Source organism: Anolis sagrei, chromosome 13, assembly GCF_037176765.1.
Source record: "Anolis sagrei isolate rAnoSag1 chromosome 13, rAnoSag1.mat, whole genome shotgun sequence".
NCBI lineage: Eukaryota > Metazoa > Chordata > Lepidosauria > Squamata > Dactyloidae > Anolis > Anolis sagrei.
Window position 1 is genome coordinate 1,535,179 of NC_090033.1, and position 23,340 is coordinate 1,558,518.

The 23,340-nt window shown below is 46.2% G+C and overlaps 1 protein-coding gene across 1 annotated transcript; it reads left to right on the top strand.

Moving 5' to 3' along the window:
* Positions 1-1,455: 1,455 nt before the first annotated feature.
* TMEM52 (transmembrane protein 52) lies at positions 1,456-15,417 on the top strand. The gene is made up of 5 exons (XM_060759041.2): positions 1,456-1,755; positions 5,864-5,904; positions 7,178-7,219; positions 10,843-11,012; positions 12,955-15,417. The coding sequence occupies exons 1-5, from the start codon at positions 1,687-1,689 to the stop codon at positions 13,254-13,256; spliced, it is 624 nt and encodes a 207-aa protein (XP_060615024.2). The 5' UTR covers positions 1,456-1,686; the 3' UTR covers positions 13,257-15,417.
* The last annotated feature ends 7,923 nt before the right edge of the window (positions 15,418-23,340 follow it).

The window sequence follows — 23,340 nt, forward strand, 5'->3', positions numbered from 1 at the left end:
TTAGAGGGGGAAATGCAGACACAAATATATATAGACCTCTCTAGATAGATAAGACTATAGATATATAGGGCATGCAAATATTACAGAGGGGATGCATAGAAATATATATATATACTTGTCTAGATAGATATGAATATAGATAGATAGGACTTGCAAATATTACAGAGGGGGTGCATAGAAAAATATATAGAGACATGTCTAGATAGATATGAATATAGATAGATAGGGCTTGCAAATATTACAGAGAGAAAATGCACACACAAATATATAGAGAGGTTTGTGGATAGATATGAATATAGATATATAGGGCTTGCAAATATTAGAGGGGGAAATGCAGACACAAATATATATAGACCTCTCTAGATAGATAAGACTATAGATATATAGGGCATGCAAATATTACAGAGGGGATGCATAGAAATATATATATATACTTGTCTAGATAGATATGAATATAGATAGATAGGACTTGCAAATATTACAGAGGGGGTGCATAGAAAAATATATAGAGACATGTCTAGATAGATATGAATATAGATAGATAGGGCTTGCAAATATTACAGAGAGAAAATGCACACACAAATATATAGAGAGGTTTGTGGATAGATATGAATATAGATATATAGGGCTTGCAAATATTAGAGGGGGAAATGCAGACACAAATATATATAGACCTCTCTAGATAGATATGACTATAGATATAAAGGGCATGCAAATATTACAGAGGGAAAATGCACACACAAATATATATAGATGTTTGTAGATAGATATAAATATAGATAGATAGGGCTTGCAAATATGACAGGGGGAAATGCACACACAAATATATACAGACCTCTCTAGATAGATATGAATATAGATATATAGGGCTTGCAAATGTTACAGGGTGAAATGCAGACACAAATATATACAGACCTCTCTAGATATGAATATAGATATATAGAGCATGCAAATATTACAAGGGGAAAATGCACACACAGATATATATATATATATAGATGTTTGTAGATAGATATGAATATAGATAGATAGGGCTTGCAAATATGACAGGAGGGAAATGCACATATGCATTTCAGGGGGAAATGCATATGTGAAATTAGTGTATATAACTATAGATCTATATCTAGCTCTGCATTGTTTATATAGGCATTGAATGTATGCTGGGGAGATGACAATGAAGTTATATTATTATTATTATTAAGTTGTTGTTGATACCATATTGTTTTTGTTGACTTACAGAGTGGAAAAGGAAGGTCAACAAAAACAATATGGGCCCACCTGCACTGTGCAAGGAATGTGGTTTGGGCTCTCCTTGGCTTGCATGAAGCATGGAATCAGGGGGTGCATGCATGCCACTCTTGTCTTTGCTCAGGGACTACATCTCCCAGGCTGCCCAAAAAGGAGTCCAGCTGCATGCATTGGCTAGGAGAGGCAGCCTGGTGGGGCGTGGCCTGTTTCCCCAAAAAGGGGCGTGGCCGAGCAGGGGGGAAAAAGGTGAGGTCCTGGAGAAGAAAAGGGGAAAGGGAGCTCTCTCTGGGCTTGCTGCTGGCTCTTGCCCTCTCCCCCTTTCCCTTGGCTTTGCTGACGTCAGGGCTTTGGGGTCCCTCCCCCCTCCTTTTGGAAGGAAGGGAGACAAAGGCGAGCCTGTGCTCCTGGGACAAAGGGATCGAGTGGATCTTTTCCTCCATGGCTGCGGCCTCCAGAGCGAGCCACGTCTCCCGGAAACGGGCCCCCTGGATCCTCCTCTTCTTGCAGGTGGGTGATCCCATCTAACCCACTGACTTTGCTTTTTTTTTGGGGGGGGGGGGCTGGCTTTCCAATAATAATAATAATGAAAATATTATTAAAATAATAGTAATAATAAGATAGAATGATAGATCCATGGCATTGGAAGAGACCCCCAGAGGTCACCAAGTCCACTCCTTTCTTCCATTGGAAGAATCATAAAATTGTAGAATTGGAGGAGACCCCAAAGGTCACCCAGTCCACCCCTTTCTGCCATTGGAAGAATGATAGAATTGGAGAATGATAGATTCATGGCATTGGAGGAGACCCCAAAGGGCATCCAGTCCACCTTTTCTGCCATTGGAAAAATCATAGAATTGGAGAATGATAGATTCATGGCATTGGAGGAGACCCCAAAGACCACCCAGTCCACCCCTTCCGCCATTGGAAGAATCATAAAATTGTAGAATTGGAGGAGACCCCAAAGGTCACCCAGTCCACCCCTTTCTTCCATTGGAAGAGTGATAGAATTGGAGAATGATAGATTCATAGCATTGGAGGAGACCCCAAAGGGCATCCAGTCCACCCCTTTCTTCCATTGGAAGAGTCATACAACTGTAGAATTGGAGGAGACCCCAATGGGCATCCAGTCCACCCCTTTCCTCCATTGGAAGAATGATAGAATTGGAGAATGATAGATTCATAGCATTGGAGGAGACCCCAAAGGGCATCCAGTCCACCTTTTCTGCCATTGGAAAAATCATAGAATTGGAGAATGATAGATTCATGGCATTGGAGGAGACCCCAAAGACTACCCAGTCCACCCCTTCCGCCATTGGAAGAATCATACAATTTCAGAATTGGAGGAGACCCCAAGGGCCACCCAGTCCACCCCTTTCTTCAATTGGAAGAGTCGTACAATCGGAGAATTGGAGGAGACCCCAAGGGCCACCCAGTCCACCCCTTTCTTCTATTGGAAGAACCATAGAATTGGAGAATGATAGATTCATGGCATTGGAGGAGACCCCAAAGGGTATCCAGTCCACCCCTTTCTTCAATTGGAAGAGTCGTACAATTGGAGAATTGGAGGAGACTCCCAAGACCACTCAGTCCACCCCTTTCTTCCATTGGAAGAATAATAGAATTGGAGAATGATAGATTCATGGCATTTGAGGAGACCACAAAGGCCATCTAGTCCACCTTTTCTTCCATTGGAAGAATCATACAACTGTAGAATTGGAGGAGACCCCAATGGGCATCCAGTCCACCCATTTCTTCTATTGGAAGAACCATAGAATTGGAGAATGATAGATTCATGGCATTGGAGGAGACCCCAAAGGGTATCCAGTCCACCCCTTTCCTCCATTGGAAGAATCATACAATTGCAGAATTGGAGGAGACCCCAAGGGCCACCCAGTCCACCCTTCTATTGGAAGAACCACAGAATTGGAGAATGATAGGTTCATAGCACTGGAGGAGACCCCAGAGCCCACCCAGTCCACCCCTTTCTTCCATTGGAAGAATCATACAATTGGACAATTGGAGAAGACCCCAAAGGCCACCAAGTCCACCCCTTTCTTCTATTGGAAGAGTCATAAAATTGTAGAATTGGAGGAGACTCCCAAGACCACCCAGTCCACCCCTTTCTGCCATTGGAAGAATAATAGAATTGGAGAATGATAGGTTCATAGCTTTGGAAAAGACCCCAAAGGCCATCCAGTCCACCCCTTTCTTCCATTGGAAGACTCATAGAATTGCAGATATGGAGGAGACCCCAAAGGCCACCCAGTCCACCCCTTTCTTCCATTGGAAGAATGATAGAATTGGAGAATGATAGGTTAGGAAGAACTTCCTGACTGTGAGAGCCGTTCAGCAGTGGAACTCTCTGCCCCAGAGTGTGGTGGAGGCTCCTTCTTTGGAAGCTTTTAAGCAGAGGCTGGATGGCCATTTGTCAGGGGTGATTTGAATGCAATATTCCTGCTTCTTGGCAGAATGGGGTTGGACTGGATGGCCCATGAGGTCTCTTCCAACTCTTTGATTCTATGATTCTATAGCATTGGAGGAGACCCCAGAGGTCACCAAGTCCACCCCTTTCTTCCATTGGAAGACTCATACAATTGTAGAATTGGAGGAGACCCCAAAGGTCACCCAGTCCACCCCTTTCTGCCATTGGAAGAATGATAGAATTGTGGAATGATAGGTTCATAGCATTGGAGGAGACCCCAAAGACCACCCAGTCCACCCCTTTCTTCCATTGGAAGAATCATACAATTTCAGAATTGGAGGAGACCCCAGAGGTCACCAAGTCCACCCCTTTCTTCCATTGGAAGACTCATACAATTGTAGAATTGGAGGAGACCCCAAAGGTCACCCAGTCCACCCCTTTCTGCCATTGGAAGAATCATAGAATTGGAGAATGACAGATTCATTGCATTGGAGGAGACCCCAAAGGGCATCCAGTCCACCCCTTTCTTCCATTGGAAGAATCATACAATTGCAGAATTGGGGGAGACCCCAGTCCACCCCTTTCTTCCATTTTTATTTTGTATTTTATTGTTATTGTATGTTGTTTATATGCGTTGCTGTATTGTAAGGCTTGGCCTCAAGTAAGCCGCCCCGAGTTCCCCTGGGGAGATGGTGGCAGGGTATAAAGTTATTATTATTATTATTATTATTATTATTATTATTATTATCCACTGTTTTAACGTGGTGACATGTATTCTACACTGGGCATGTGTATTCAGCAAACCTGAAGGACAGATGTCTTCACTGTGTCTAGTTGTGATCCCCAGGTTGTGCCAGTCAGATTTCGTCGATGTTATTTCTGGCACCAACTTTTTGCTTGATATTCAAGCAGTGCTTCTTATAAATCAGAGCACGGTCCAAGTTAACTCCCAGGTATGTTGATATATTGCAGTATTCCAGTGGGATTCCTTCCCAGGTAATCTTCAGAGCTCGAGATGCTTGTCTGTTCTTAAGGTGAAAAGCACATGTCTGTGTTTTAGATGGATTAGAATCAGCTGGTTTTCCCTGTAATAGGCAGTAAGAGCACCTAAAGCTTCAGAGAGCTTCTGTTCAACCATTTCGAAGCTCCCGGCTTGGGTGGTGATGGCACAATCATCAGCATAGATGAAACTCTCTGTCCCTTCTGGCAGTGCCTGGTCATTAGTGTACATGTTAAACATTGATGGAGCAAGCTAGTTTTCCCTGCAGTAGGCAGTAAGAGCACCTCAAGCTTCGGAGAGCTTCTGGTCATCCATTTCAAAGTGCCCTTCTTGGGCGGTGATGACATGATCATCAGCATAGATGAAACTCTCTGTCCCTTCTGGCAGTGCCTGGTCATTTGTGTAGATGTTAAATATTGATGGAGCAACCTGGTTTTCCCTGTAATAGGCAGTAAGAGCACCTAAAGCTTTGAAGAGCTTCTCTTCAACCATTTCAGAGCTCCCTGCTTGGGTGGTGATGGCATGATCATCGGCATAGATGAAACACTCTCTCCCTTCTGGCAGTGCCTGGTCATTTGTGTTAATGTTAAACATTGATGGAGCAAGCTTCGGAGAGTTTGTCTTCAACCATTTCAGAGCTCCCTGCTAGGGCGGTGATGGCACGATCATCAGCGTAGATGAAACTCTCTGTCCCTTCTGGCAGTGGCTAGTCATTTGTGTAGATGTTAAACATTGATGGAGCAAGCACGCTCCCCTGAGGCAGGCCGTTCTTCCATTTTTGCCATCTGCTTCTGTGACTCTGGAACTCAACAAAAAAGCTCCTGTTTTGTAGCAGATTTTTCAATATAATAATAATAATAATAATAATAATAATAATAATATGTTTATTTGGAAACCAGTCCCATCCGTTTCAGTTGTTCTCTTGGGAAAATGGACAAGGATTAAGGCCGGATCAACTCATCTTCACAGGATTAATTGGAGAAAGATACATCCATGCTGTTCATTATTGGAAAACAGTGTATCTTGGATCAATGTGTTGTTGTATTTTTGTGAGTTTTCAAAAGGAACTGACTACCTTTTCTTGGGAAACTAAGTGTTGCGTTACGCAAGCATCTTCTAACCAACATTCAATGGTTCTGCACTACAATTCTCTTTTCTATACTAAACTAACCCTCCTTTTTCATTTCCTCCAGGTGCCTTCCTTTGCTGAGGCTTCCTGCACAAGCCGGCAGGAGTAAGTGGAAATTTCAAAAATTATTTCAAACATTCTAATTTTTTAATTGTACATCATGCATAAGGTTGTGGGTGAACTACAACTCCCATCACACCAGGTTAACCCCGAAAAACGCCATCCGTACTTAAAGTTTGTTACGTTAGGCAAGTTTGCTCTAGAGGCATCATCGGTGGGGTTGAGTGTGCACTCTGCTTTAGGGTAAACTACAACTCCCACTATGGTGAGTCAATTCCCACAAACCCCTTCAATAGGTTGAGTTATTCATGGGCTTCTGTGTGCCAAGTTTGGTCCAGGTCCATCATCGGTGGAGGTCACGGTTTCTCCGATTGTGGGTGAACTACAACTCCCAGAAAGGAAGGTCAGTTCCCCACAAACCCCTCCAGTTATGAAATTTTGGCGTATGAGATATGTTTGCCAAATTTGGTCCAGATCCATCATCAGTGGAGATCACGGTTTCTCCGATTGTATGTGAACTACAACTCCCAGAAAGGAAGGTCAGTTCCCCACAAACCCCTCTAGTCATCAAATTTTGGCATATGAGGTATGTGTGCCAATTTTGGTCCAGATCCATCATCAGTGGAGGTCACGGTTTCTCTGGTTGTGGGTGAACTACAACTCCCAGAAAGGAAGGTCAGTTCCCCACAAACCCCTCCAGTTATCAAATTTTGGCGTATGAGATATGTTTGCCAAATTTGGTCCAGATCCATCATCAGTGGAGGTCATGGCTTCTCTGGTTGTGGGTGAACTACAACTCCCAGAAAGGAAGGTTTGTCCACCCGTCCCCAACACCCTCCCCCCCCCCCACTAATAAAATGTTGGCATATCAGGTATATGTGCCAAGTTTGGTCCATATCCATCAGTGTTTGGGTTCGCAGTTCTCTGTGGATGTAGGTGAACTACAACTCCCCCAAATCAAGGGGAATTTTCTCCAAAGACCTCCAGTATTTTTTGTTGGTCGGGGGGGGGGGGGGGTTCTGTGCACCAAGTTATTTCCAGGTCTATCATTGGTGGAGTTCAAAGTGTTCTTAGATTGCAGGTGAACTATACATCCCAGTACGTACAACTCCTATGAATTCCCTCCAAGCTTGGCCTCACATTCCCGTTTGGGAGGTGGTGGTGGGGTACAAATAAATATTATTATTATTATTATTATTATTATTATTATTATTATTATTGTTATTATTGCAGGGACGTCACAGATGATGCGCGTGAGCAAAATTATAAGCAAATGCCCAAAGCCTTGACCGTGCACTTCCTGTTCTTTTGCTTTTAGGTGTGCTTTGGGAACCAGCTGGACCAGTTTGTGGTATGTCTGGTAAGTTCACAATCGTTTTGTTTGGTTTTTATTTTATTATTATTATTATTATTATTATTATTATTATTATTATCAGTGTTAGCTTAATATGTTTTTGATAACACTGCAAAGCACGCTGGGATAGCAGGACCTCTCTTCCTGCAGCCGGACACCGTCAACGTCCTTATGCTAGAAGAGTTATTTATTTGTCGCGTCAGAACCGAATTGGTGGTTCTCATCTTCCAAGTGAGGCAGGTTCTTCGATTGCCCAATTTTCATGAGTGGGAATGGAAGTTGAGGGTCCGTGGCGCGACCCATAGACACATAGTTGACTCTAAGTGAAAGGAGGGCGCTTTCTGAAAGATGGCAACTGTTCAAGAAGGTCCTCTGGCCACAAAACTGACTTACTGACCCATATCACAATGTTATTTGCATACCTGAGGATTATTACTAACTAGTTTGGGTATTTGAGTCATTTTTGCTACAAAACAGGAGCTTTTTTGTTGAGTTCCAGGGCCAGAGAAGCAGATGGCGAAAACAGAAGAATGGCCTGCCTCAGGGGAGCGTGCTTGCTCCATCCATGTTCAACATCTACACAAATGACCAGCCACTGCCAGAAGGGACAGAGAGTTTCATCTATGCAGACGATCGTGCCATCACCACTCAAGGAAATCAGCTACAGAACAGGAGCTTTTTTGTTGAGTTCCAGGGCCAGAGAAGCAGATGGCGGAAACAGAAGAACGGCCTGCCTCAGGGGAGCGTGCTTGCTCCTTCCATGTTCAACATCTACACAAATGACCAGCCACTGTCAGAAGGGACAGAGAGCTTCATCTATGCTGATGATCGTGCCATCACCACTCAAGGAAATCAGCTACAGAACAGGAGCTTTTTTGTTGAGTTCCAGGGACAGAGAAGCAGATGGCGAAAACAGAAGAATGGCCTGCCTCAGGGGAGCGTGCTTGCTCCATCCATGTTCAACATCTACACAAATGACCAGCCACTGTCAGAAGGGACAGAGAGCTTCATCTATGCTGATGATCGTGCCATCACCACTCAAGGAAATCAGCTACAGAACAGGAGCTTTTTTGTTGAGTTCCAGGGACAGAGAAGCAGATGGCGGAAACAGAAGAATGGCCTGCCTCAGGGGAGCGTGCTTGCTCCATCCATGTTAACATCTACACAAATGACCAGCCACTGCCAGAAGGGACAGAGAGTTTCATCTATGCAGACGATCGTGCCATCACCGCTCAGGCAGAGAACACCTGTAGCCCAAAGTGTTAAAAAGAACAAAAACACACAGACCAATGTTATCTGTTCCATTGGTTGCACTATTTACAAAAACAAGGTTTCCATAGTACAATGTTCAACCTTCACACTGGAGCTTCACACACGAGGCCTTCTCATACCAAGGCCTACCTCACACTCTGAGGCCTACTCACACTGAGATCTAGTCTTCCCCTGAGGTGTTCTCACACACAAGCTTCTCTCTGACTAAGGCCTACCTCACACTGGGAAGCGTTCTCACAGACTGAGAACTTTCCTCAGGAGACTTTTCTTTATAGCAAAATAATATTTATTTTATTTATTTATTTAGACCATTCCTACCCCGCCCTTCTCACCCCTGAGGGGGGACTCAGGGCGGCTAACAGGCAACAATTCAATGCCAACAGTATCACACACGAGGCCTTCTCATACCAAGGCCTACCTCACACTCTGAGGCCTACTCACACTGAGATCTAGTCTTCCCCTGAGGTGTTCTCACACACAAGCTTCTCTCTGACTAAGGCCTACCTCACACTGGGAAGCGTTCTCACAGACTGAGAACTTTCCTCAGGAGACTTTTCTTTATAGCAAAATAATATTTTATTTATTTATTTATTTAGACCATTCCTACCCCGCCCTTCTCACCCCCGAGGGGGGACTCAGGGCGGCTAACAGGCAACAATTCAATGCCAACAGTATCACACACGAGGCCTTCTCATACCAAGGCCTACCTCACACTCTGAGGCCTACTAACACTGAGATCTAGTCTCCCCCTGAGGTGTTCTCACACGCAGGCTTCTCTCTGACTAAGGCCTACCTCACACTTTGAGGCCTTCTCTAACAGACTGAGGCCTACCTCACACTGTGAGGCCTACTCACAGACTGAGGCCTTTCTCCCACTGAGGCAAACTCACACAGAGTCCCACAGAGTCCTTTCCTGTCATTTGAACCCATAGCTCCATTGAGACCTCAGATGACAACCCTCAGGTGTCATTGAAAGATGCCTTTGATACCAGGAGAAGCCTGTGTTGGTGTTGTTTTGTGTCCTAAAATCTGTGGCCAGGCAGTACTGTGCCGACCTCCTCGTCTGCTCAAGGGAGTTTGACAGCAACGCATTCCAACCCAGGGAGGAAGTGGCGGAAGCAATTTCCTTATCCAACCATGTGAAAACACCCCCAGGGCTTTCTCAACCAGAAAAGGCAAGATTGCCGTCCACCCTGTTCTAAAATTCTCGTCTTACTCATCGTCATGAGGCAAACTCACCGAAATATTCCAAGTGAGACGGGTTCTTAGATTGCCCCATTTTCATGAATGGGAATGGAAGTCGAGAGGCCGTGGCACGACCCACAGGCACGTAGTTGGCTCTAAGCGAGAGGAGGGCGCTTTCTGAAAGATGGAAGCTGTTCTAGAAGGTCCTCTGGCCACACAGCGGACCCATATCACAATGTTATTTGCATACCTGAGGATTATTATTCACTAGTTTGGGTAACCGGCATTGCCCGGGTGATTTGAGTCATTTTTGCTACAAAACAGGAGCTTTTTTGTCGAGTTCCAAGGACAGAAAACAGAAGAATAGCCTGCCTCAGGAGAGCATCCTCCGTCAATATTTAACATGGCTGTGTGGAGCACCATTTACCTTCCCTATTGATGTACTCACATTTGCATGTTTGGCAGGAGCTGGGGCTAATAGCGGGAGCTCACCCCGTCCCACGGATTCGAACTGCCAACCTTCCGGTCAGCAAGTTCAGCAGCTCGTTGTGCCACAGTGGCTCCTTGTGGAAGGGTCTTGCATGTGCTGTTCTTGTTCTTCTTCAGTCTTAATTGTATTGACCATTTATCAAATGCGGAGCTGGAGCTAATAGTGGGAGCTCACCCCGTCCCACGGATTCGAACCGCCAACCTTCCGGTCAGCAAGTTCAGCAGCTCGTTGTGCCACAGTGGCTCCTTGTGGAAGTGTCTTGCATGTGCTGTTCTTGTTCTTCTTCAGTCTTAATTGTATTGACCATTTATCAAATGTGGAGCTGGGGCTAATAGCGGGAGCTCACCCCGTCCCACGGATTCGAACTGCCAACCTTCCGGTCAGCAAGTTCAGCAGCTCGTTGTGCCACAGTGGCTCCTTGTGGAAGGGTCTTGCATGTGCTGTTCTTGTTCTTCTTCAGTCTTAATTGTATTGACCATTTATCAAATGCGGAGCTGGAGCTAATAGTGGGAGCTCACCCCGTCCCACGGATTTGAACCGCCAACCTTCCGGTCAGCAAGTTCAGCAGCTCGTTGTGCCACAGTGGCTCCTTGTGGAAGGGTCTTGCATGTGCTGTTCTTGTTCTTCTTCAGTCCTAATTGTATTATCAAATGCCGATAACGATGGTGCCGTCGTCCCTTAGGCTCATCCTGCTGGCTGTGTTCCTGTTGCTGATGTGTGGCATTGGCGCCAGCTGCGTCAAGTTCTGTTGCCGTAAGAAGAGGCCTCCGATGCAGCCGTTTCCCCCGCACGCCCACGACCCCACCATCGTCCCCATGGACCACGACAGTACGGCCCACAGCACCGTCACTTGTGAGTATGGGGGGCATCAATAAAACTGGGTTGCTGTGTGTTTACCGGGCTGTCTGGCTATGTTCCAGAAGCATTCTCTCCTGATGTTTTGCCCACATTAATGGCAGGCATCCTCAGATGTTGAGGGGTCAACCAAGTGGGGTTTTTATATCAGGGTGGGAGAAAGAACTTTTGTCTGTTTGAAGGTTGCAATTGACCAACTTGATTAGCATTGAATACCCTTGCAGCTTCAAGCTGTTTTCGAACTTCTTAGGTAAACAGTAAGCTGGGCTGGCAGTCGGGAGCTCACGCCTACCCAGGGCTTCAAATTGGCAACCTTTTGGTTGGTAGATCTTCCCATTATATTGTCGAAGGCTTTCATGGCTGGAATTTTTGCCATAGATGCAGGTGAAGCGTCAGGAGAGAATGCTTCTTGAACTTGGCCATATAGACCAAAAAACCTGCAAGAACCCAGATCTGATCATTGCTGGTGATTTTCCAGCTGTGCTAAAGCCCGGCCCAAAGCATCCCTACTAATGAAGATGCTTGCCATAGATGCAGGCAAAGCGTCAGGAGATAATGCTTCTAGAACTTGGCCATATAGACCAAAAAACCTGCAACAACCCAGATCTGAACATTGCTGGTGATTTTCCAGCTGTGCTAAAGCCCGGCCCAAAGCATCCCTACTAATGAGGATGCTTGCCATAGATGCAGGCGAAGCGTCAGGAGAGAATGCTTCTAGAACATGGCTGTATAGACCAAAAAACATGCAACAACCCAGATCTGATCGTTGCTGGTGATTTACCAGCTGTGCTAAAGCCCGGCCCAAAGTGTCCCTACTAATGAGGAGGCTTGCCATAGATGCAGGCGAAGCGTCAGGAAAGAATGCTTCTAGAACATGGCCGTATAGACCGAAAAACCTACAAGAACCAGATCTGATCATTGTCGGTGATTTTCCAGCTGTGCTAAAGCCCGGCCCAAAGCATCCCTACTGCTAATGTTAACTAATGAGGATGATTGCCATAGGTGCAGGCGAAGCGTCAGGAAAGAATGCTTCTAGAACATGGCTGTATAGACCGAAAAACCTGCAAGAACCAGATCTGATCATTGCCGGTGATTTTCCAACTGTGCTAAAGCCCGGCCCAAAGCATCCCTATTGCTAATGTTAACTAATGAGGATGATTGCCATAGGTGCAGGCGAAGCGTCAGGAAAGAATGCTTCTAGAACATGGCCGTATAGACCGAAAAACCTGCAAGAACCAGATCTGAACATTGCTGGTGATTTTCCAGCTGTGCTAAAGCCCGGCCCAAAGCATCCCTACTAATGAGGATGCTTGCCATAGATGCAGGCGAAGCGTCAGGAGAGAATGCTTCTAGAACATGGCTGTATAGACCAAAAAACCTGCAACAACCCAGATCTGATCGTTGCTGGTGATTTTCCAGCTGTGCTAAAGCCCTTCCCAAAGCATCCCTATTGCTAATATTAACTAATGAGGATGATTGCCATAGGTGCAGGCGAAGCATCAGGAAAGAATGCTTCTAGAACATGGCCTTATAGACCAAAAAACCTACAAGAACCAGATCTGATCATTGCCGGTGATTTTCCAGCTGTGCTAAAGCCCGGCCCAAAGCATCCCTATTGCTAATGTTAACTAATGAGGATGATTGCCATAGGTGCAGGCGAAGCGTCAGGAAAGAATGCTTCTAGAACATGGCCGTATAGACCGAAAAACCTGCAAGAACCAGATCTGATCATTGCCGGTGATTTTCCAGCTGTGCTAAAGCCCGGCCCAAAGCATCCCTATTGCTAATGTTAACGAATACATGACTTTGCATGCGCTTTAGATTATCTTTCAAGTTGTAGATACCTTTTTCCTATCTTATATGTTGATTTCCTATCCCGTTGTATGTGCAAGTTATCTGTTGACGTCTCCAAACAACTTTGTGTGTTGTCTCCTTGCAGCGTACAGCTCGGTGCAGTATCCCGGGAGCTTCCCGCTTCCTTTTCCCTTCCGAGAGGCGGACAGGGGCATGTCCAGCCCTCCGGCCTACAGCCTCTACGCCATTGAAATGCCGCCGTCCTACGACGAGGCTGTCCGGATGGCCAAGCCTTCCGTCGAGACCCTGTTTGTAGGCCAGAAGACGGGTGGCGAGGCCGGCGAACCCACCGCCCCCGAGGAAGCGCACGAACCAAGTAGTCCCGAGGCCACGGCAGGGAGCTCCGACGTTGTGGACGCTTCCACGCAAGGCCAGCCGCAGCCCTAGTCCGGTACGGTTGGCGGTGTGACTTCCCCAGACTCAAAACGAGAGCGAGGTCTCTCCTGCCTGGCCCCTCGCATGGAAAGAATGCCTCCTCAGATTGGAGAGAACTTTCCGTTGACATTTGAGATGGTCCAAATGGAAGGCTGGGTTAAAAATAAGACTCTCCGTGCACGGGAAATTCTTGATGTCGGTTGTTTATTGCGCTGGATTGACACAGCAACAGAGAGACCTACGCTCTCGAGACCTACAAGGCTCACTTGAAGCACCACAACTCCCAGTATGAGCCTGTCATTGTCTTGAGACATACTAGGAATGTGGAGGAGGGCCTTCAAGGCTCACTTGAAGCATTATAATTCCCAATATGAGCCTGTCGTTGACATACTGGGAACATGAAAGAGGGCCTTCAAGGTTGACTTGAAGCACCATAACTCCCTGTATGAGCCTGTCGTTGACATACTGGGAACATGAAAGAGGGCCTTCAAGGCTGTCTTGAAGCACCATAACTCCCTGTATGAGCCTGTCGTTGACATACTGGGAACGTGGAAGAGGGCCTTCAAGGCTCACTTGAAGCACCATAACCCCCAGTATGAGCCTGTCGTTGTCTTGAGACATGCTGGGGACGTGGAAGAGGGTCTTCAAGGCTCACTTGAAGCACCATAACTCCCATTATGAGTCTGTCGTTGTCTTGAGACATACTGGGAGCGTGGCAGAGGGCCTTCAAGGCTCGCTTGAAGGACCATAACTCACAGTATGAGCCTCTTGTTGTCTTGAGTCATACTGAGAACATGGAAGAGAGCTTTCAAGGCTTACTTGAAGCACTATAACTCGCTGTATGAGCCTGTTGTTGTCTTGAGACATACTGGGAACGTGGTAGAGGGCCTTCAAGGCTCGTTTGAGGGACCATAACTCACAGTATGAGCCTCTTATTGTCTTGAGTCATACTGAGAACATGGAAGAGAGCTTTCAAGGCTCACTTGAAGCACCATAACTCCCTGTATGAGTCTGTCGTCTTGAGACATACTGGGAGTGTGGTAGAGGGCCTTCAAGGCTGGCTTGAAGCACCATAACTCACAGTATGAGCCTCTTGTTGTCTTGAGTCATACTGAGAACATGGAAGAGAGCTTTCAAGGCTCACTTGAAGCACCATAACTCCCAGTATGAGCCTGTTGTTGTCTTGAGACATACTGGGAACATGGAAGAGGGCCTTCAAGGCTTACTTGAAGCACCATAACTCACAGTATGAGCCTCTTGTTGTCTTGAGACATACTGGGAATGTGGAAGAGGGCCTTCAAGGCTTGCTTGAAGCACCATAACCCCCAGTATGAGCCTCTCGTTGTCTTGAGACATACTCTGAACGTGGAAGAGGGTCTTCAAGGCTCACTTGGAGCACCATAACTCCCAGTATGAGCCTGTCGTTGTCTTGAGACATACTGGGAACATGGTAGAGGGCCTTCAAGGCTCACTTGAAGCACCATAACTCCCAGTATGAGCCTGTTGTTGTCTTGAGACATACTGGGAACGTGGAAGAGGGCCTTCAAGGCTCACTTGAAGCACCATAACTCACAGTATGAGCCTCTCATCTTGAGACATACTGGGAATGTAGAAGAGGGCCTTCAAGGTTCACTTGAAGCACCATAACTCCCAGTATGAGCCTGTTGTTGTTTTGAGACATGCTGGGAACGTGGTAGAGGGCCTTCAAGGCTCACTTGAAGCACCATTACTCCCAGTATAAGCCTGTTGTTTTGAGACATACTGGGAACGTGGCAGAGGGCCTTCTTGGTGCTGCTTTTGTCTCAAAGAGGCAGAAGAAGACCGAGAGCACACAACCGAGTCTCCTCCAAAGACGTGTCCAGCAAAGTGCTGAAGGATCGGATTCGTTGCTATGTAACGGCCAAAGTCCTTTGACTCCAAAGGTCATATTAATGCGCCTTGTTGTATCGTTGTGTTGATATTCCCCTGCTCGTTGAAAGACTGTGTTCTGTTTGCAAACCACTTCTGTCCAAGTTGGGAGATGTTTCCCCTTTTCCGTGGCGAGAAATGGCCGCACCTTGTTTGAAATGTAAATACATGCATGTGTCAGAATGCAGCAAACATGTTGACTCTGGATTTCAGGTGCTCACAAACACTACAAAGAAGGGCCTGTTGTGGTTTTTGAACTACGGTAGATTTTGGCTTTCCGTTCCTTTTATTTACATGGGCAAACTAGTGTGTGCAGAAGGAAAGAGAATTCATGTATGATAGAATTATTCTCCCTACTGATGTTGTTGGGCTGCAGATTCTAGTAGTAATCGAATACAGTTATAATGTATAGAAAAACCACAAACAAAGTTCAAAACTTGGCATTATACTAAATGTCCTTTGACCAGAAGCTGGCCACTTGGAGTGCCTCTGGTGTCGTTGTGAGAAGGTCCTCCATTGTGCACGTGGTAGGGCTAAGGTTGCATTGTAGTAAGTGGTCTGTGGCATGCTCTTCTCCACACTCACATATTCCCATCAATGTTCAACAAACAAAACAAACAAACTTCAGGCGGGGGGGAGGCTTTAATTTAATCATCCTACTACTTGCCACAATTTGAAACGAAAGCACAGAGAGATCTGTAACTGAGAGATTGAGAGAGAGGGGCTTTGTTTATGATGAAACAGTAACTCACTTTATTTGTAGCATAAGCGTAGTGGTTACATGTAGCATCTTGTAGCATAAGCGTAGTGGTTACAAAGGATCAAATGCTTGCTGATTACAAAACAACGTTTCAATATGAGTTTCTTCCAATCTATTCCTTTTTCTTCACAAAAGGACTGTTATACTAATACATATAAACCAGACTTCACACTATCTTTAACCTATTCCTTTGACCAATCTTCCAGCTGCTTTTCAGCTACGTTCTCCTAGACCAGTGGATCTCAACCTGTGGGTTCCCAGATGTTTTGTCCTTCCATTCCCAGAAATCCCAACAGCTGGTAAACTGGCTGGGATTTCTGGGAGTTGTAGGCCAAAACACCTGGGGACCCACAGGTTGAGAACCACTGTCCTAGACCCTAACTCACTGAAACTTCATCTATGCTGATGATTGTGCCATCACTGCTCAAGCAGGGAGCTTTGAAATAGTTGAATAGAAGCTCTCTGAAGCTTGCTCCATCAATGTTTAACATTTACACAAATGACTAGCCTCTGCCAGAAGGGACAGAGAGTTTCATCTATGCTGATGATCGTGCCATCACCCCTCAAGCAGGGAGCTTTGAAATGGTTGAACAGAAACTCTCTGAAGTTTTGGTACTCTGACCCCCTTCTGTTTATCACAGAGTGTCATCTATGCTGATGATCGTGCCACCACCGCTCAAGCAGGAGCTTTGAAATGGTTGAAGAGAAGCTCTCTGAAGCTTGCTCCATCAATGTTTAACATTTACACAAATGACTAGCCTCTGCCAGAAGGGACAGAGAGTTTCATCTATGCTGATGATCATGCCATCACTGCTCAAGCAGGGAGCTTTGAAATAGTTGAATAGAAGCTCAACTGTAAGGTCCTCTGGCCACAAAACTGTTTTACTGACCCATACAACACTGTTATTTGAATATCTGTGGATTATTACTAACTAGTTTGGGTACCCAGCATTGCACAGGTTATTTGACAATGTCATTTTTTGCTACAAAACAGGAGCTTTTTTGTTGAGTACCAGGGCCAGAAAAACAGATAGCGAAAACAGAAGAACGGTCTGCCTCGGGGGAATGTGTGCTTGCTCCAACAATGTTTAACATTTGCACAAATGACCAGCCACCGCCAGAAGGGTCAGAGAGTTTAATCTATGCTGACGATCGTGCCATCACCGCTCAAGCAGGGAGTTTTAAGATGGTTGAACAGAAGCTCTAGGTGCTCTTACTGGCTATTCCAGGGGAAAACAGCTGATTCCTAATCCATCTAAAATGCAGATGTGTGCTTTACATCTTAAGAACAGACAAGCATCTGTCTGTCTGAACATGGCCATATAGCCCGAAAAACCTACAGCAGTCCGGTATCATGAATGCTGGGGACTGCAGTCTTCTGGGGATTTCCACGATTCCCAGGCTTGCCTTAAAGCCCTTTCCTATTTGGGTTTTGTTTATAGTAGAAAGACAACAGAGCGAGGAGAATGTAGAAAGTCAATATTCAACTTGGCAACGCTGCGCCACTTCACATGGCATTGCAAATCGAGGAAACTCCTCTTGAACAAATTTACTTATGAATGGGATGCGGTCTTTGCCTAATGATCGCCGTGCCAGAAGGTTACGGCCTCTTGAATTACTTCCTTGTTTTCCTTCCTGAATGGCAACAGGGAAATCGTTTTCAAAAAGGAGGAGACAAATGTACACAAGACGTACCTGCCAAGTTGGTGTCGCCGTGTGCGTCCAAGTCTTTTCCTTTGGATTCGTAATATGCTTTATTTATATTCCACTCTATTTCCCCAGAATACATATTTGGCAAACATTCACTGCTGTTATGCAAATAACAAAGACAGTACGTAGACAGAGGCAAAGGTTTCCCTCTTTTTCATTTCCGGCGTCTGGAGGCTGTGCTCGGCTTGGCCACAGGGAGGTGCTGTTGTTCCATTCTTCCATGCCAAGAAGCTTATTGTCCATGGACACTTTCCTGATCGAATTGCTGACATGTCATTGGGGGTGCCTTTTACCTCCCTGCCACAGTTTACCTATCTGTTTTCGAACTGCTAGGTTAACAAGCTGGGGCTGATGGCAGGAGCTCATCCCACCCATGACTTGACTTGCTGACCTTCTGGTTGGCAAGATTTTCTGTAGCTGGCGGTTTAACCCGCTGTGCTAACTGTGGCCCCTAGGCTCTGATAGGCTCTGTTGGTGAGAGATATATATATATATATTTATATAGTTTAAACCTCTGAGCTGCTGAACTTGCTGATCGAAAGGTCGGCAATTTGAATCCAGGGAGCGAGGTGAGCTCCTGCTGTTAGGCCCAGCTTCTTCCAACTTAAACATGTGGGTAGATCAATAGGTACCGCTTTTGAAAACGTGGGTAGATCAATAGCTACTGCTTTGACCGGAAGGTAACGGCACTCCATGCAATCATGCTGGCCACATGACCTTGGAGGTGTCTGTGGACAACGCCGGCTCGTCGGCTTAGAAATGGAGATGAGTACCAACCCCAGAGCCGTAGATGAAGGGGAAACCTTTAACTTTATCTGTGTTTCATTGTTTAGAGGCATTGAATGTTTGCCTTGTGTCTCTGTATATGCTGGAATCTACCCTGAGTCCCATTATGAGATAGTGCCTAATACACAAAAAGTGTTGTTGTTGTTGTTGTTACTATTATTATTGTTCAAGACACCTGGTTGTAAAGAACCCAGGCACATGAAAGGTAGGAAACCCTGTAGAGATCTTGAAAGTGAGCAGCTACTTCAATAACGGTTTATAGTGAAATGAATGTAGAGAAGAACCTCAACTTAAGAGGGTCCCAACTTAAAAGCATTTTGAGATTTTGCTTTGATATAAGAGCAATGTTTTGAGTTAAGAGCAAACACCAGAGGGAGTGCTAGCATGAGAGTCCAGTGCTTTAGGACTTTGAGGGAGCAGCCTCTGGGCCTCGTGGTCTTGTATGCTTATATATATAAGGTATGTAAGTTCTAATCCAGGGCTCCTCACATCACATAACAATGTACGCAAATACATGGAAGCTCAGGGAGCATAAAATATTTTTGAGTTAAGAGTGAGCGCCAGAGGGAGTGCTAGCATGAGAGTCCAGTGCTTTAGGACTTCGAGGGAGAAGCCTCTGGGCCTCGTGCTCTTGTATATAAGTTCTAGTCTAGGGCTCCACACATCAAATAAAAATAATGTACGCAAATACATGGAAGCCCAAGAAGCATGAAATATTTTTGAGTTAAGAGCGAGCACCAGAGGAAGTGCTATCATGAGAGTCCAGTACTTTAGGACTTTGAGGAAGCAGCCTCTGGACCTCGTGTGTCCGTGTCTCTGAGCCTCGTGCTCTTGTCCACTTATATATATAAGGTATATTCATTCTAGGGCTCCCCACATCAAATAAAAATAATGTGCACAAATACATGGAAGCCCAGGGAGCATGAAATATTTTTGAGTTAAGAGCAAGCGCCAGAGGGAGTGCTATCATGAGAGTCCAGTGCTTTAGGACTTCAAGGGAGAGTCGTGTGTCCGTGCCTCCGAGCCTCGTGCTCTTGTATGCTTATATATATAAGGTATAGAAGTTCTAGTCTAGGGCTCCCCACATCAAATAAAAATAATGTGCACAAATACATGGAAACCCAGGGAGCATGAAATATTTTTGAGTTAAGAGTGAGCGCCAGAGGGAGTCCAGTGCTTCAGGACTTCGAGGGAGCAGCCTCTGAGCCTCGTGCTCTTTATATAAGTTCTAGTCTAGGGCTCCCCACATTAAATAAAAATAATGTGCACAAATACGTGGAAGCCCTGGGAGCATGAAATATTTTTGAGTTAAGAGCAAGCGCCAAAGGGAGTGCTAGCATGAAAGTCCTATGCTTTAGGACTTCGAGGGAGCAGCCTCTGAGCCTCGTGCTCTTGTATATAAGTTCTAGTCTAGGGCTCCGCACATCAAATAAAAATAATGTGCACAAACACGTGGAAGCCCAGGGAACACGAAATATTATTCCAGAATATATAGACCTGTCTTTCTTGTTTACGTCTCTCCAACACCTTCCAAAGTGCTTGAATTAAATCCATTATCATCCCTGGCCAATTGGCTGAGTCTGATAGGCATTGTAGTTGGACTCGCCAAACTTTTGGAGGGCGCCCCACTGAGGGAAGGCTACGGTAGGATCCTTGGGGGTTGGTTTTTTTTAACCCAGCTTTCCCTTCCCTTGCGTGGCAGGTGTTTCGACATCCTCACTGAAAACGTTGTCTAAGAATAACTAGCGTCCATAATCCTCGTCCGTTTGACTCCTCGGTCTCTCCTGGGCGGCTCTGGTTTCAAAGCACGTGAGTCCATGATGCTTTTCAAAGTCAAGCCGGCAATTTCCAGGGCCGTCAGCAGTTTGGTCAGCGTAGTCTAAGCAAAAACAACCAAGGCGTGGAGATGCCGCCCCCCGAAGAAGAGCTTCCCTTTTTCAGCTCTTGGGGAAATGCCTTTGTATTCCCCATAGAGTTGGAAGGAAAAGCGACGTGATCGTCACATACGTGTTAAGAGAAGACTTGACACAGCCTCCCAAACATATCATGTTGGTGACACACCATTTATATATATGGAGCCCTTGATGGTGCAGCAGGTTAAACCGCTGAGCTTCTGAACTTGCTGAAAGGTTGGCAGTTTGAATCCGGGGAGTGGGGTGAGCTCCCACTGTTAGCTCCAACTTCTGCCAACCTACCAGTTCGAAAATATACAAATGTGAGAACATCAATACATGCCGCTCCGGCGGGAAGGTAACGGCACTCGGTGCAGTCATGCTGGCCACATGACCTTGGAGGTGTCTACGGACAACGCTGGCTCTTCAGCTTAGAAATGGGGATGAGCACCACTCCCCAAAGCCGGACTTGACTAGACTTAATGTCAGGGGAAACCAGGGACCATTCCAGCAGGAAGGTAACGGCATTCCATGCAGTCGTGCTGGCCACATGACCTTGGAGGTGTCTATGGACAATGCCGGTTCTTTGGCTTAGAAATGGAGATGAGCACCACTTCCCAGAGTCAGACTCGACTAGACTTAATGTCACGGGAAACCAGGGACCACTCCGACGGGAAAGTAACGGAGCTCCGTGCAGTCATGCTGGCCACATGACCTTGGAGGTGTCTATGGACAACGCCGGCTCTTCTGCTTAGAAACAGATGAGCACCAACCCCCAGAGCCGGACCCGACTAGACTTAATGTCAAGGGGAAATCTTTACCTTATACACAGACATACACTGACACACACACACACATATGTATGTGTGTGTGGCTGGGATGTCCACATACACAGACAAGTTCCTGCCTCCATGAACAGCAAATGGCCCTCCCTCCAATGACATTGCAGGTTATAGAGAGCGACGTAAACATGTCCAAGAGCCCTGCCAGTGTCCTCCACCATCCTGCCCACCATCCAAGTGAAGGCTTTCAAGCAGGAACAATTCCATCCTAGATTATGTTTCCTCCACCGCAGACATCCCAGTGTTTCTGACTCTCTCCATTGGTGGCACCATGAACATGTCCAAGAGCCCTGCCAGTGCCCTCCACCAACACCACCCTGCCCACCACCCAAGTGAAGGCTTTCAAATGGGGACAAATTCATCCTAGATTATATGTGTTTCCTCCACCACTGACATCCCAGTGTTTCTGACTCTCTCCATTGGTGGCACCATGAACATGTCCAAGAGCCCTGCCAGTGCCCTCCACCAACACCACCCTGCCCACCACCCAAGTGAAGGCTTTCAAATGGGGACAATTCCATCCTAGATTATATGTGTTTCCTCCACCACTGACATCCTAGTGTTTCTGACTCTCTCCATTGGTGGCACCATGAACATGTCCAAGAGCCCTGCTAATGCCCTCCACAAACACCACACTGCCCACCACCCAAGGGAAGGTTTTCAAATGGGAACAATTCCATCCTAGATTATATGTATTTCCTCCACCACTGACATCCCAGTGTTTCTGACTCTCTCCATTGGTGGCACCATGAACATATCCAAGAGCCCTGCCAGTGTCCTCCACCAACATCATACTACCCACCACCCAAGTGAAGGCTTTCAAGCGGGGACAAATTCATATTATATGTGTTTCCTCCACCACAGACATCCCAGTGTTTCTGACTCTCTCCATTGGTGGCACCAAGAGCCCTGTCAGTGTCCTCCGCCAACACCAAAGTGAAGGCTTTCAAGCAGGGACAATTCCATCCTAGATTATATGTGTTTCCTCCACCACAGACATCCTAGTGTTTCTGAGACTTTCCATTGGTGGCACGATGAACATGTGCAAGAGCCCTGCCAATGCCCTCCACAAACACCACACTGCCCACCACCTAAGTGAAGGCTTTCAAATGGGGACAATTCCATCCTAGATTATATGTGTTTCCTCCATCACAGACATCCCAGTGTTTCTGACTCTCTCCATTGATGGCACCATGAACATGTCCAAGAGCCCTGGCAGTGTCCTCCACCAACACCATACTACCCACCACCCAAGTGAAGGCTTTCAAGCGGGGACAATTCCATCCTAGATTATATGTGTTTCCTCCACCACAGACATCCTAGTGTTTCTGACTCTGCATTGGTGGCACCATGAACATGTCCAAGAGCACTGCCAGTGCCCTCCACCAACACTATACTACCCACCATCCAAGTGAAGGCTTTCAAACGGGGACAATTTCATCCTAGATTATATGTGTTTCCTCCACCACAGACATCCTAGTGTTTCTGACTCTGCATTGGTGGCACCATGAACATGTCCAAGAGCCCTGCCAGTGCCCTCCACCAACACCATACTACCCACCACCCAAGTGAAGGCTTTCAAGCTGGGACAAATTCATATTATATGTGTTTCCTCCACCACAGACATCCCAGTGTTTCTGACTCTCTCCATTGGTGGCACCAAGAGCCCTGTCAGTGTCCTCCGCCAACACCAAAGTGAAGGCTTTCAAGCAGGGACAATTCCATCCTAGATTATATGTGTTTCCTCCACCACAGACATCCTAGTGTTTCTGAGACTTTCCATTGGTTGCACGATGAACATGTGCAAGAGCCCTGCCAATGCCCTCCACAAGCACCACACTGCCCACCACCTATGTGAAGGCTTTCAAGCGGGGACAATTCCACCCTAGATTATATGTGTTTCCTCCACCACAGACATCCCAGTGTTCCTTTCTCTCTCCATTGGTGGCACCATGAACATGTCCAAGAGCCCTGTCAACAAACATCACACTGCCCACCACCTAAGTGAAGTCTTTCAAATGGGGACAATTCCATCCTAGATTATATGTGTTTCCTCCACCGCAGACATCCCAGTGTTCCTGACTCTCCATTGGTGTAGAATTTGCATGACCCTGCCCACTACTTAGGGATCGCCTAAGTAAGTAAGTAAAGTAGAACGTTTTCCCCACAATTTGGACAATTACTTTTTAAAAATAATT